Below are 16,281 nucleotides of genomic sequence, written 5' to 3' on the forward strand. Positions count from 1 at the left end.
CAGTTCCCTAAAGCTTACCAGAAGGGACTAAAAGAGAAGCAAACTTCCCTGTGCCTAAGTCTTCCACCAAGTCCTTGGGACCTCCAATGGCTTCTCCAGCCCCCAAGACAGGATGGCTGCTGGGAACAGGGAAGATCTACAGTGAGGCAAGCTGATGAGAAATGACTTATTGATTCACAGGTCTATTACATAACATTCCTTCTAGCTTCTGGGAACAAATGTTATAACTAAAATTATATCAGTAATAATAAAATAATTTTAAAAAATTTCTGCTGTCAAAGAAAAAAATTCTCAAAGCAAAGAAAGAAAGGAAACGGGGTGGTGTGTGTGTGTGTGGTTTTCTATGTCAACACATGTTCAGGCGTGTGCTTAATATAATTAAAATAATTTTTCTAACATAAGCAAAAGATTAAGTAATGACACCCCAATGTAATTGGGTAGTGTTGTATTCTATCTAGCTGTCTTCTGTGTTTTGTGGTTTGGATGTTTGTCCCAGTAGGGAGCCTTTGGAGTGGGGGGTGGGTGGGTGGGGATGGAGTCAGAAAGGAGAAGGAGAAAATTGAGTTGAATAAACCTTAAGTCAAATCTATCTGGTTTTCTTTGTGTGTATATGAGGGAAGCATCTATAAAACGGGTAGTTTTTAATTATTATTTAAAAGTACCTTTACAAATAAGTAAGCAAGCTTACCTGGGTCCACCCTGAATTCCACCCCTCCAGCTGATCAGATAATTGAAATGGGGTTCCTCTAAGCCCAGCATTATTCCCATTAACTGCACCATAGTGGTTCTGAATGCTTTTGTGTGGTGCCTGATGGTGGTTTCCCCAGAGGTGAGATAACACTTTGTGTGTGTTCAAGTGCATTCTTTTATTAGTTTTATTTCCAGTAAAGAAACTTGCCTGCTTAGTAGGGTGGTCAGGGTTAGGCCTGCACCTTTTACGATTGCATAGAAGGGGAAATTCATTCCCTGTAGCGCTTTGATAGGAAAAGGTGCTCTTAATAAACTTGTTCCTTCCATGTAACTCATGCAATCCGGTCCAAGCAATGTTTATTTCGAAGGAAGTCACATTTTCTTTCAGTGGGTCTTACTCCTAAGTAGATAAACAAAAGTCTTAAAAGAACAAGAGCCCTCTTAGGGTAGACACGTGACAGCGACCTCCCCCCACTCCCGGTGCATGAGGACAGAAATTCAACAGCTGAAGGGTTACTGGGACTCCCCCACTGTTGGGGAACAGGCTTTCTAGGGTGAACTATCCCGACTTCTGCGAGACAGTTCACAGCCCAATCGCATGCACGGTTATTCTCAAGTATGCCGCCGCAGGTTGGTAAAGACGCCTTCAGCCCAATGTAACATGTCGAAAACTGAAGCCTAGGAGTCTGCCAAGGAAAATGGTTGGCAGCGACCCCACCACACACATTTGTGGAGAGCGCGAGGGGGCGTCTCCCGCTTCGGCGGCTACCACGCCGCAGCCATTCGGCGCGGTCTGGAAGGCGCTGTCCCCGCCCCGTGTGCAGGCGGCTCGAGGCCCCGCCCCTCCTCTCCAGCTGAGCCGGCGTCGAGCGGAGCGCAATGAGAGGTTGCAAACCGCAGGTGCAGCAGGCGAGGCTCACTGGGAGCGCCTTCTAGCCTCGGCTCCTCTTGCACGCAGGCGGCGTGGCGGGCATAGGGAGCACCCGGCGGTAGCCACAGCGGGAGTCCCGGCGGCGCTCCCCGCAGCCAGCGAGCCCCGGAGAAGGAGCGCATCCCCCCCGCCCAGGGGAACCGAAGTGCATCATGTCGGTGGCCACCGGGGGCAGCGAGCCGGGAGCCGCCACCGCCGCCGCCACCGGAGGCGGAGGGAACCGGGTCTTTTTCCAGAGCCCTCGCGGCGGCTCGTCCCGGGAGGATTCGGTCGCCCCGTCAGCAGCGGTGGTGCAAGTCCAGCAGCAGCAGCGGCGCCATCAGCAGGGCAAAGTGACGGTCAAATACGATCGCAAAGAGCTTCGGAAAAGGCTGGTGCTGGAGGAGTGGATCGTGGAGCAGCTCGGGCAGCTCTACGGCTGCGAGGTAGTAGCCGCGCGGTAGCCACTGGCCGACTTCTGAAGAGGGGTGGGGAGAGAGTTGGCTTCTTCCGGGCGGCAGCAGGCTCCCTTCGCCCGGGTCCGATTGCACAGCCTTGCCCGAAATACAAGGGAAGCCGCCCGCCCGTCGAGGCACACACCACACCCCTCACGGCACAGTTATCCAGCGAGCGCTGAGCAAATGCAAAACACTCGCCGTTCAGATTTCCGTCTCGCTATTTTAGGCATCTTCTAGACTCGAGCATAGGCTGAGCTCCTAGCAACCCAGCTCGCGCTTTCTTTTAATTGTTTTCCGGGGTTTGTCTTGTTCTTCGTAAATGTACTTGCTGCTCTTCGTGTGCTCAATCCTCGGTCTGCATAGACTGAATTCTTTAAATAGTGCTCGTCGCTTTAAATTGCTCTTTAAGAATATGAAGAGCTCCTTGGTTAACTGTGTGTGTGTGAGAGAGAGAGAGAGACATACACAGAGAGAGACAGAGAAGCCACCTCCAAATGACATTCCCAGTGCTCGGTTTCCCCATTCTTTGCCCCGTTCTCTATTCCCCCACCCTCCCCCTTTATTTTCAAAGAAAGAGGAGGGTATCTGTGTATAGGATTTCTACCTAGCCCTGTAAAAACCCTTTAAAAGGCAAGTTGGCACTCCTTAAGATCTTGGCATGTTTTGTGATATAGGGTGGGGGGGGGGAGTTCTTCAGTGTTCATACATGCAGTTTCTTCTCTGTATCATGTGATGCATATTACACTATGGTTCTGCCCACCGCAGCTTAGCTGAAATCGTTCGGCTGCCTACAGAGAAGCTCTGACTTTATGTGAGGGTGATGAATGTTTCATTTGCTGTTTCTTCCTAGGTTCAAAATCTTTACCTTTTGATGCCACATACTGTTGACAATTATAGACATTGTCTGAGCTGATTTATCTGGCTGTAATCTCTCTGTGTGATCACAAATCACAGGTTTAGGTTGCAAATAGACTTAATGGATTTTTAAAATGTGTGGTGAACCTTGGGTTAAGTGGAGTCTCCCTGTTCTGATAATGCTGTGCACAACTGGAAGAATATAGTAACCTTGGTGTGTTTCTGTTAAGTTTGTCCAGAAACTGGTCTTATGTTACTGGATGCCTCTACAAGGAGGTAGGTTTGGCTGGGAGTGATTACCGGTACATGTATTAAATCCTGATCTTGTCCGTAGCCAATTGACTGCCTGAAGAAAAGAGATCAATGCCCTTGAAGAGGGGCTTTCATATTAGTGATGGTGGTCTTGGCAGTCTCTTTTAAAAAGAAGCTGTGTGGCTCTTTCTGTTTGTGTGCTTAGGCGGAATGTGTGTGCGTCTATACGTTAAATGAGAATCTGGCTTACTTTGTAATGTGCTCAGAATCCTCCTGTTGAAAGAGCAGTGACTGCTGAATAGCTACAATGCTGGAAGCAAGAATTAACTTTAATGGAGGCTGATGAGTTGGTGCTTGAGCCAAAGGAACCCATTCAGATGTTCCTCTGGTGAGCAAATAGTGCCCTGCACATTTTTTTTTAAAAGAGTGATTGGAAAAACAAATACTCTGATTTCTGCAGGTTTTAAATGTGCTCTTATGAACTCCTTTGACTTTCCCTCTCATGGTAGCTTTCTGTTCAAACACGTTGGGAAATGGCTTTTGTTCATATAGGCCCTTAACCCAGGATTATTCTGTCCTGGCAGCTGTTGAATAGCTGATGTCAGGGTGTAACTTGACATGATGCTGGGTGAATAGGATCTCTTGCATCTTTTTCTAAAAAAAATTTAAAAACAGAACAGCAGCAATTGGGGTGTGTGTGTCCAAATTAGCAACACAACCCTGGGAGGTGGGGCTTAACAACCCCCCCCCCCAATACTGTGTGTTTCTGATGAAAACTGGCCCCTGTGCTCAGGGACGTAACAAGGCTGGAGTGGGCCCAGAGACAAAATTTTTAAATGGGCCCCTCGCTGATACACACACACACACACACACACACACACACACACACACACACAAACACCACAATATATAGTCATGTGACTTGCCTCTGGAGGGGCCCTCAAGGTGTGGGGGCCCCCAGGCAGATGCCTCCCCTTGCCTAATAGTAGTTACGCCCCTGCCTGTGCTCTTTAGGGACAAACTACATAGGTGCCATATGAGTACCTGTCTGTTTTGCCCCACAGGGCAAAGAACAGCTGGTGTGGGAGGGGGGAATACTTCTATCAAGAAAATGACATGGGCAGGGAAGGGTTAAATTCCCTTCTTCTGGTATCACAGTCCTGATTTGAATTGCCCCACCTAATGGTGCAGCGGGGAAATGGCTTGACTACCAAGCCAGAGGTTGCCGGTTTGAATCCCTGCTAACACCTATATTGGGCAGCAGCGGTATAGGAAGATGCTGAAAGGCATCATCTCATACTGCACGGGACATGGCAATGGTAAACCCCTCCTGTATTCTACCAAAGAAAATCACAGGGCTCTGTGGTCACCAGGAGTTGATACTGACTCGAGAGCACACTCTACTTTACTTTTCCCCATTCTAGTGACTTCTAGATGTATAGCCTACTTGAGAGCCAGCAGAGGACGAACTGCCTGGTGGCTGGCTCCATTAGCGACCAGTGTTGAAGCAAAGTTTTGAACTTATTACTAACATTTGAAATCTGTAGCCTCCATTGTTCAAGTGTAGTATGTATCCTGTTGATAACTGGAAGAGGAGCTGGGGGCAAGAGCTTTGACAGGAAATGTCTGCAGCACAGCTGCACAAATTTGGATCTCCTGCAGATGTTGGGCTGCAACCTCCATTATCCTGATTTTTGGCCACTGGCTGAGGATTATGGGAGTTATAGTGAAAAAGAAATGGAGGGCCAAAGTTGGGCAGCCCTGATCTACAGCGTAAACCTAGATCTTGAACTGTTGATCCTCCTGTTTAATGCTTAGAAGTATGCAGTGCAATACTTGTGCAACTCCTGGGGCATGCTATAAACACCCCTATTGTGTTTGTATGTTTTGCAACAACAAATATTTATATACTGCTTTTCAACAAAAGTTTCCAAAGTGGTTTACATAGAGAAATAATAAATAAATAAGATGGCTTCGTTTCCAAAGGGCTCACGATTTAAAAAGAAACATAAGATAGATTTCAGCAACAGTAACTGCAGGTACTGTTCTGGGAGTGAATAGGGCCAGTTACTCTCCCCCTGCTAAATAAAGAGAATCACCATGTTAAAAGGGTGCCTCTGTGCCCAGTTAGCAGGGGTTTGCAAGACTTTAAGAACTTGTGTGGAGTCCATACAGTGCTTGCACTATAAACTTCTTGACTGGATGTCAAATATACATTGTAAGTGTGATTTTTAAGGACTAGGAAAAAGACCATGAAATTTAATTATGGTGGTCTGGGTTGAAGGGGCAGTTCCATCTCTTCTCTGCGTCCCTCCCCTGTGCTCTCTCACTCCTTGGCCTGCTCACGCAGCATTCTGTACCCTACTTCCCCATTTTTCTCTTATTGTCATTGTAGCCACTGGATCTTTCCATATTCATCTGGAGAAGCAACAGTAGAAATAGGACCCAAGGAGAGGACTCCATCTGTCCCCAAGAGGGCACTGCAGAGATCTAACAGAGGACAGGATGAAAGTGGAAAGAAATCTCAAGGTCCCTCCCCCACTCTAGGAGCCTGTGTTCATGTGGGAGGCAATGAGGGGACCCTTTCACCCTCTCAAAGACAACTCCAGGAGTGGGGGATGGACCTTCTTGATATTCCTCCTTCAAAATAAGAGTTGGGGTAGTAGATGGAAGATGAAAACCCACTATTACCAAGCCAGGTGGTAGCTGAAATGCTTTCCATGCCTCCTCTGCAACCTGTGCTTGAGAGAAGGGGGTGGGGATTTATCTTCTGCTGAAGGCAGGTTTAGGGAGTTGCGGAGGCCAGGAAGGACACATTTCACACACTGGCTGCAACCCAGGAACTGGTTTGAGGCGGGAATTGTTTCCCTTCATTTTTTCCATTCCCAAGCTACTTCCTGAATTCATTTGGTGTGTGGGTCTTGTTGGCTTCCATCTCCTGCAATATCTACCCAAGTAGACATTGCAGAGATGCATGTACACATCTTTTCATTAAAAGAAAAGATGTGGGAAGCTGCAAGCTTGCAAAGAGCAATGGGAGGAGCAATGACTTAATCCTTCCCTGCTCAAAATTTTAAGATCCCAGATGTTTCTCACTTTCAGGGAAAATATAAGAATACCCATATCCCCTTCTAGGGATGTGCATGGAACTGGTTCGGAAGCCCTTTATGGACCTCCGAACAGGTTCAAAAGGCCGGCGGTTTGGCCAGTTTGAAGGGGGGGGTCGCTTTAAGGACGGGGTAGGGCACTCAATCCTGTTGCATTTCCCCCGCTGGTGCAACGTGCTTGTGCATTTCACGACATGCACATGTACAGCGGCAACTTCTTGTCACTTCTGGTCTGAGGAGGCACCGGGGCAGTGAGGAGGCACTGGGGTGGCAAGGAGGTATGTTGCTGCCCCGCCTGACCATTTTAAAAGGCAGCGCTGGTGGGGGAAATGCAGCGGGAGGGGTAAGAGCACCCTCCCCCATCCTTAAAGAGACCCCCCCCCTTTGGACCGACAGACCCCGGTTCTGTGCCTATCTATCTATCTATCTATCTGGTTTTTCCTTCTATGTTATGGGAAAGCAACTGAGAGGAGGATTGCCACAGGATGTGTTGAAAAGCGGTATATAAATATTTGTAGTCATAGGATGTGGTGATGGCCACTAGCTTTAAAAGGGGCTTAGACCATAAATTCAGTGGTCTATCAGTGGCTACTAGCCTGATGGCTACAGGCCTCCTCCAGTCTCTGAGGCAAGATGCCGCTAAATACCAGTTACAGAGAAGCAACCGCAAGAGAGAGGGCATGCCCTCCCCTCATGCCCGTAGGCTCCTCAGAGGCATCTGGTGGGCCACGGTGTGAAACAGGATACTGGACTATATAGGTCTTGGGTCTGATTGAGCAGGGCTGTTCTTGTGTTGAGTGGAATGGTAGCTATAGGGAAAAGGGTTAAGCTGACCTTCTACTCACTTCCTCTTTTCCTCCTCTCAAATTTCCAGCCTTACAAGTCATTTCACTTTGAAAATAAGTTCTGGTAAGAACTAATCTGCCTGATTTCCTTTCACTGTACAGTAATCTTAATTGATAATGACTGTCTTCACAGGTTAGCCCACTCCATGTAATATCTAATTTGGCCCTTAAGCCCCATTTAAGGCTAGCAGTTCTCAACTGCCATCAATTGCCTCCCAAATAAGCTTCTAATATCCGATTTCTTGTTCAGTCTCTGTGACGAGCTGCGTGCAATAATGTCTTACACTTCCAATCCACCCTAAGTGCTCTGAATGGGGGACATTTCTAGTTTTTGTTACTGAATGAAGGCAGTGCTTGCTTTTTTGTCATCGAAGGGACAGGGCCATCAAGCTCTAGTCTTCAGCCCTTTTTCACAATAGGTGACCACCAGCTCAAACCAGACCTTCCTTTAGACATGCAAATTCAGATCCATTAAGGGGGAGGAACCTCCATTTTGGAGGGAAAACCTCAACCCTGTATTGGCATAAGACCAGTGTTGCATCAGATTCTTTCCAGTGGATCCCAGAGCTGTCTATCTCTTCAAGAGTGGGAAAGCCTTCCACCTCTTTAATCACTATAAAATAGGGGCCCACTTCCCCCACCATTTTGTCTCCAGTCATGAGTAACCCAAGTTACCAAGTCACCAGTGGCTTCTAGTGTCCAGAAAGGGAGAAGCTGTACAGATTAATGCTGTCTTAGCCAACAACCTGCCTATTGCTAGACTAAGATGAAACTCAGTGCTAGTTAGTTAATGTTCTTGTATTTTCTTTTGTATTCTTTGCTCCCAATTTCCCCTCTCTTCCCCAGTTCTTTATTCTGTGTGCAGCCCTTATTTACTTAATTTCATATACTTAGAAGTGGCTTCAGTCTGGTTTTTAAAAGTTCTAGAGGGTTATTTGCAAAATTCTTCCCTATGTGCTTTGTAAGGTCCTTCGCTACTGTTGGGATTTAAAAAACAAAACAAAACAGAATAATAGAGCTAGATTGTGTGGATTTCAGTTGTACAGTGCCTGTAAGTCCCAAGCCAGACAGTTCTAGGTTGATGAAGTCATAGCTGAGCCTGATCAGCGGCTTTAGATCAGCCCTCAACTGGTGGCAGTCTACCACTCGAAGGAGCAGCGTGCTCCTAAATTTGTGATCAGAGCAATCTCTTTACTGAGGGTAGATTCCAGGAAAGCATAGAGTAATCCCATATCGGTTAGTCTCACTGTGACAAGCAGAATATTGGGAATACCCTAGTGGGCCATCGTGGGGTGTGTATATGTGCAGGTATCTGTGTGAATGACTGTACATGCATTCATTTAAAAAATGAACCGGAGTACAAACCCTCTCAAATGCAGGGTATGAATAGAAAGTGTACTGTTCTAAATGCATTGAACAGAACATGTGAGTAACTGTGTATATTCACTGTACACAGGGTGTGTGTTGAACATAATGTGTAAATAGGGCTTTGGAGCGAGTGCTCAAAATGCATTGTTTTTGGGATGCTACTTGTGAAACTGCTTTCTCTGGCCAGAACAGACAAAAATGTCAATGAATACACAACTTGTATGGTACCCATTTCTGTCTGTGCTGCTCAGAGAAAGCTGTCAGTTTTACAAGTAGCATCCCAGAATCAACGCATATTGAGCACTTGCTCCAAAGCCCTATTTACACATTATGTTCAACCACAGAGGACTTGAGCCACCTAATGGCACAGCGGGGAAGTGACTTACCTACCAAGCAAGAGGTTGCTGGTTCGAATCCCCGCTGGTATACACCTATATTGGGCAGCAGCGATATGGGAAGGTGCTGAAAGGCATCATCTCTCACTGCTCAGGAGGAGGCAATGGTAAACCCCTCCTGTATTCCGCCAAAGAAAACCACAGGGCTCTGTGGTTGCTAGGAGTTGACACTGACTCAAGGGCACAACTTTACTTTAATAGAGGACTTGACTACTTGTGGGTTGGTGGGATGCTCCAAAGCATCCTGCCTTTCTTCAGCTGTGCCATGTACTGCTTATTATGTTGATACATGTGGAAGGATGTTTAGGTATGGAAATATAAAAACTAAAATTCATACAGAGGTATGTTGAAGGAATAGTTGTGTACTTTCAGTTTTCTTTGAAGGGAGATATATAAAATGCTTTGAGCACTCAGACAGTACTAGATAAATGCTAAGGATTGTCTGTGAGCCATAACGATGTTATCTAGATCAGGCATGTGCAAAACCTCTTCTGCTGTTGTTACTCTGTACTTGTTTTATGATGGGATGTGTGTGTGAGAGATACTCTGAAAGGCTTCTGCTTTACAGTGAGAGAGAAATCTTTTGATTGTACAGGTATAAATGGATTTCCTAGTACTGTACTTATTTCTGTGGGGGTCTGGATAATCTACCTAATTGTGTTGAATTCCCTTTGCTTAAATATTCAGGTGCCAGCAAAAAATTCTAGGCACCAAGAACATCAGGAAGATGCAGGATCAGGAACTGATTTGGCAGTATGAATGAGAAGAGGAGATAATGGCTCCTATGTGTGACTTGAGCCCACCTGGCTAGCATCCTTAGTGGACCCTGCACTTTAGAACCTTCTTAAATCTGGCTTGTGTGAGGGAGAGCCATTCCCCACACCCCATCTTCTTTGCTATTTAAGTTGTTGGAGATGCAGGTGAGTGCAGACCAAAAAGCTATTCTCCAGCTCCTTGGAAGAATGAGGAGGATGCAAGCCTTGCACAAACACTTAGAGGGGACAGCTGTTAACTTCATGGTTACTAACAATAAGTATTTAGTTGCAGTGGTGATAGGACTTTCCAAGGTAGCATTACATTTATAGTGTTGCTGTCCATAAGAGGCAATCATTTTAAAATATGAGGTGTGTCTCTTAAATGGTTCGAAATCAGTGCCTCCAATATTGATCTGTTTCTCCAGTACCAATCCAGCATCTGATGAAGTGGGTTGTCACCCAAGAAAGCCCATGCAATATTATACAATCTTATGCTCTTTTCAGTTAGTCTCTGAATGCTCCCTATTTCTTTACCAGTATTTGATAACTGTAACTTACAAACTATAATACCTTTACACTTGCTTTCTCTAGAAATGTTACCGCACCACTGTTAAATGAGATGGTACAAGTTCTAGTGGTACTGCACTAGTTCTAAAACTTATTAGCTATGATTTCCCACAAAGCATCTTGGGAATTGTGAAGAGTAGTGCTGTGGAACAAAAAATGTCATTTCTCAAAAATACAAATTTTATGTAAAAATGCACCATAATGAATAGATACCAATACAATACTGGGTAGTTCTAATGTTGTAATCAATACTGAGTAGTTTTAATGTTGTAATCAACTTTTTAAAAAAGTGATTATTCCTAGACAATTTGAGTGTTAAGTTTATTTTCGATTGTGAGCCCTTTGGGGATTCATTTTATTTATTTATTCTCTATGTAAACTGCTTTGGAAACTTTTGTTGAAAAGTGGTATATAAATATTTGTTTTTTAATATATAATGGTCCGTGCACACCGATTGAAGTAAGTGTGTGTGTATGTGCACACCACACTCATTGGTTTTGCAGGTGGGGTAAAACTAAGCTAAACTGCATACAATAACCCAAAGTATAAATCAAGTTATGAATTCACTGGATTAGCTGTTGGTTTTGATTCACACAGCCAAAATTATTATTGCAGCATGAACTGCAAGTGAAAGCAAAACTGTGATTAGTTTGTTTCACTAGCATTCTTGGCTAGATATACTTAGCTCCTACAGTTCCCATAGATCCTTGCTTGTGTATTTAGCACCTTGAATGTAAGGGAGCTGCTTTTGCATGGGTGTTCCCCACACTGCTCTAGTAATACTTGTAGCAAGTCATTGTGCAGTCACAGAACTAGTACAACTTTGGCACCAGTGTGGTCAAGTGAGGGCCAGTGGCATTACCATAAGAAATAAGCATGTCAGTCTAACCCATGTGATTGCTTTCTATAGAGGTTTTGAAGACGCATCTTAAGTAGCTCTCATTATACATGACTCATGTGCTAATTGATCCTCACTCTATTCTCACCTCCATTCCTTGATAAAAGGTCAGTGGTAGTGTTTCTTTAAAGCAGGCTTGCTCAACTTAGGCCCCCCCAGCTGTTTTTGGACTACAACTCCCATAATCCCCAGACACAGTGGCAATTAGCCAGGGATTATGGGAGTTGTAGGCCAGCATCTGCAGGAGGGCTGAAGTTGAGGAGCCCTGCTCTAAAGGCATGGTTTGCAGCTTCCTGAAATGGGTTATGAGTAGAGGTTGTCTATTTCTGCAAGAAGGATGCTTGTGGTCAGCTGCACCTTTTTGGCTTAGAGCAGTGGTTAGACTGCTTTTTAGCTCTGGCCACAGGTGTTGCCTCACTGCAGTAATATCCCATAGAGGGATATTATGCCTTAGTTCCGGCTCTGTTCTTGGAAGCCATGACTTAGAGAGAGCAAGTTAGTTCCCAGTCTTGTTTTTGCAGCATTGCCCTCCTGAATCTCAGTACATATCACTTATCTTAGGGGATTATAGTAGGCTTGTGAAATGTATGATCTGTAGAATTGATAGGGCAGTATCACATATGCAGGTCACAGCACAGCTGGTGGGCTGTGTGACTCCTGGAAGTTGTAATGTTAACAGGCCTCATTCAAGGTAAAGTAGTGTGCAATAAAGCTTGCAAGCAAAGTGGTGTTTAAATCCATGAATCTGATCTGTCCTGGTTCAGGGAATGGAACGTATTTGGAAAATGTTTAATAAAATCTAAATGCTTTCTTTATGTTGTATCTCTTTAAAAACCTTGAAACCTGACGTGAGTGGATGACAGAAAATGTCTATATTTAGAACATAAATAATGCATTATTCAGGGAATCCTCTAGCCTTTTTTTAGTAATGGATGCGATCAAACGAGGAAGTGATTTGAGGATGGCTAGCTCTGATAGTATGAATGCAATTTTAATTATGACTTAAAATGGAAAATAGTGAAATCATATACTGTATATGTTGAGATCAGATTGTTGGATGAGGCCAATGTTTGTCAAGCCTCAAATGTAGTAAAATACCATCTGTGTTCTTAAAACAAGGTCAGAATAGGAATCATGTGCCAGGGATCCTGAACAGACTGGTTTGAAAAGAAAAATAAATTCAAGCACGGTACACTCCATAGAGTATATAGTGTGGGACTGGGGTTAATGCACAATAAGGCAGTATCGGTTGTAGCTGTTTGAATGGAATCTTGGCCAGCAGGAGGCCATCCATCATCCTGAGCAACTGTGCTGCTTGGCTCGCCCGCCAGGGGATCATGGTGGAATACATTCACAGGCTAGTTGGGGCACCAACAGTACACTCCTGCTGCCAGTGGGCCACTACTTCTTGGGGTGGTGGTGATAAATATTACCACTGTCCAGAATATAATATAAACTAATTGGCATTACTAAATTGGAGTCCCACCTCCATTTCAGTGCCTTCCTCTGCAACAGTTGCAGGGAACAGAAAAGAGTATCACGGTACTGTTGATGCAGGGTGTCTTAGAATATACCTCTTTGCTCTGTTGCAGGTAGGATGGTACTTGTCACATCTCTGATCCTTTTCAGAACTTGGGGCATTGGGTAGGAGCAAGTGCTGACCTTGGCTAGGCATGACAGTGCTATGGCTGTTGCTTAGACCTTGTTACTTCAGTGTCTGGGGGTAATTTACGAGTCAGGCTTTGCTGCACTGTCAGCAGTGTCCCGGATTAAAGCCCATTTCCTTGTTTCATAGTTCTCAGTGGGAGCTATTGGCAATCAAGCCAGTTCTGCATTACTGCACCCTTGACCTACATAGAAAGCTGCCTTATACAGAGTCAGACCATTGATCTATCTAGCTCAGTATTGTCTATACTGACTGGCAGTGGCTCTCCAAGGTTTCCAGGTAGGAGTTTTTCTCATCCTTACCTGGAGATGTCAGGGATTGAATCTGGAGCTTTCGGCATACAAAGCAGCTGTTCTTCTACTGAGTTATGGCACCATCCCCTAAGGGCCATCTTACAGCAGTCAGTGCTCACATGTAGTCACCCATCCAAATGCAACCAAGGGAAAGGGGACATCACATGCTTGCTACCCCAAGACCAGCCCTCTATAGGGTCTTATATGTTCTGAGTTCTGTTTGTCCTGTTTCTTATGCTAGATTGTGATGGAAGCCTGTGAGCGGTTTTTAATGATACCAAAATATCTAGATTTGGTAATTGCCATGTTTGCAAATGTGACAGCAATTGTATGATCAGACAAGGCAAAATGAACTTGTTTCCTTTCCTTTTCCCAGTTGGAACAACCCTTGAAGATTATTTCTGTGGCAAAAGATTGTAGTCGAATGAAGGCATATCTATCAATTGGAGTTGGACATCTGCCATGTAGAAAGCTATGTAAACAACTTGAAGCTAAAATAGGCAATCTTGTTGTAGTCCTCCTGTGAAACAATCTTAAAGTGTTGCTTCATGTTGAACAAATTCCCCTAGATTGCTGCTATGGATTACTATGAGATCCCTCTCCTCTCCCCTATAAATTGACTGCATACTTCAGTCTTCAAGAAGCTGTCACTACTTAACAGATGATTAATATTTGAAAGTTCTACATCTGCTTAAAACCTGTTTGTTTCTATGAGACTGTGCTGTTTTGCATAAAGTATAAATGAATGGCTACAGTTGTCCATTAGAGCAGGCTCTGTGCTACAATTCCACCATGATTTTTTACATCTTTAATCTCTTATGTACTCTCCAAGCTAGGAACCTCTTCTCCCCCCCCCCACATCATTTCACCTGCAGTTGGAGACAGCTGGTTTTTGGCTATCAGGGACTTGCAAACCGACTCCCCCATGTCAATGGACTACACTGGGATGCAGCTGCACTGAGAAACTACAGAATAGGGATGTTCATGAACTGTGATTTGAGCACATTTTGGGAAATTCGAAAGGAAACTTTAAGAAAAAGGAGAGCAAGTCCTTACTTGATCTCCACTGCCCCATTCAGCTTCCTGCTGGGGTGGCGTGCATCCCAATACCACCACCACCCCTGCGTGGCTTTGGCATGCACATGGCATCTGCACAGGTACCATTTGCCACCTACGGATGCCACGTGCATGCTGATGCCACACAGGGGGTTATTGGGACAACCCCTTAAAGTTCCCCTTCAAATTTCCCAAAATGTGCTCCAACTACAGTTCATATACAGACTTTCTCCAGAAACGCTTGCTGCTTGTTCTGTTGCTGTCTGACCTACCCTCTACCAGAGTAGAAAACATCCACAACTTCTCACTTTAAAAAACACAGAAATTGCTCCTAATTCTCATTGGTGGTTCTTTGTGTGTAAGAACAGGGGGAGATATATGTGTGTGTGCGTGTGTGTGTGCGCGCACGTGAGTATGTTAGACTTTTATTTGTGTCTCTTTGCTGCAGTAAGGGGGATAGAATCTTTGTATGCTTTCCCATGTTAAAAAAATACGTGCACACCTCCCTGCATGTTAAAAACTAGCTTCTAGCCTAGTTATCCACATTGGGCTATTTCCCTATGTATAGGGAGCCTTGAGAAATACGTACAACTTAAATTCATGGAATTCATCCATGGAATTTTTCTTATGAGCGTTCCTGATGATTAAGAAAAATTTGACCACCCCACCCCAGTCTCTGTTTTCTCTTGGGGATGTGTCCAAACTCTCACTGCATGCATTCCTAAGGTAGCTCACAACTTGGAGTCTGTGACACTTTCATAGTAAAGCAAGTGCCTTTCTCTAAAATCTCTGTTCTTTATAGTCTGGGGAAGCAAACTTTGTTGACTGCACAGCTCTTTTTCCATTTGAACTGGCAGTGGATCTGCACACCCTGTTCATGTATATGTGGCAACTGGAGCACTGATCTAGCACTCTGAATTGGTTGTGGCACTGATGTACCCTCCATGTGTGGTTGATACGTACAGTGTGTTCTTTCTAGATGCATCACGGTGGGAGGATGGCAACCCCTGTGTTTTTGTGTCTTTCCTCAGGGCATGATGGGTTGGCAGCTGGGCAGGAAATTGGAGTTGTAAAATCCCACTGCTGTTGCCTACGGAGCAAATTTCGAAATTGAGGAGGAGAGTCGACCACACTGCCATCAGATACAGGGTGTATTGAACACCCTTGCATCAGATTGGACTAGGCAATTTTTTCATTAGATCCAGTCTAATGAAAAAATTGTCCAATAGGGCTTGCACATCTAATTGAGCCAGATTATCAATCTGGTTTAGTGCTCAGCCCTAATAACTACGTTTTTGATGTGTTACTTGCTGCCAACTGTACAGGTTACTTATTTCTGAAACTTTGCTTGGTATAACAGAACACACAGCAGTAATGAAATCTAAACATGGAAATAAATAAATACATTTCAGTTATTTATGCTTTGGCTGTCATCTTGAATCAACATTTGGGGGTCACTTAGGACCACCTCCCATGCAGTCTGAATCTAGTTTTTGTAAACACAATTTATTAGAGGAGGTCACAGATGTGGAAATCTCACAACCCTTCAGAAAGTAAGCCAAAAATCTCAAGGACACTTATTTAGAAGCAAGTTCCATTGAGACCAGTGGGGCTCCCAGGCAAAAACTTAAGGTGTAAAAGGAGTATACCTGTGTTCCCTCAAGTGTTGTCTATTAACAGGGCTGGTCATTAGCAAGACAGCCTATATAGTCAGGTGATAAGTTTATACACTTCAGTGTCATTATTTTGTGGAGACTGCAAAACTTGGTTTGGAGTATTTCTCTGTACCCTAGAACTTCATTCATGCTGGCAAGTGGCTGATGTATGAATATTTATATTTGTCTACACCTGCTTCAGTGAATGCTGCCTTCTGACTCTGTGCTGTGCACTTCAGAATTGAGCTGGTTGTCATGGTTACTTACAGTTCTGGATCAGAGGCTGCATAAACTCGCAGGTCTCTTTGTAGCATTTTAGGGCAGGTTTACCTGTACTGTTGACGTGCCCAATCCATTCGCTTATCTGTGTGGGACTTGATATGTACTAAAACACATCTGTATGTGTTGCTTAGTGTTGTGAACAAGCAAGATGCTGTCATAAGCATCTGTGCTACCCGTTTCTGGTGCATTGTGGTGGTGCACAGTTGCACTGTTTGCTTAGCCTGCACAG

At 44.6% G+C, this 16,281-nt stretch overlaps 1 protein-coding gene across 1 annotated transcript in view; it reads left to right on the plus strand.

Moving 5' to 3' along the window:
- Positions 1-1,502: 1,502 nt before the first annotated feature.
- Positions 1,503-16,281, plus strand: part of PPP1R14C (protein phosphatase 1 regulatory inhibitor subunit 14C) — a 77,130-nt gene continuing 62,351 nt past the window's right edge. The window contains exon 1 of the mRNA XM_053292380.1: positions 1,503-2,046. Within this exon, the coding sequence (XP_053148355.1) occupies positions 1,774-2,046 (273 nt within the window). The 5' untranslated portion in view covers positions 1,503-1,773. The remainder of the gene's footprint in view (positions 2,047-16,281) is intronic.

This window comes from Hemicordylus capensis, chromosome 1 (assembly GCF_027244095.1).
Source record: "Hemicordylus capensis ecotype Gifberg chromosome 1, rHemCap1.1.pri, whole genome shotgun sequence".
NCBI classification, from domain to species: domain Eukaryota; kingdom Metazoa; phylum Chordata; class Lepidosauria; order Squamata; family Cordylidae; genus Hemicordylus; species Hemicordylus capensis.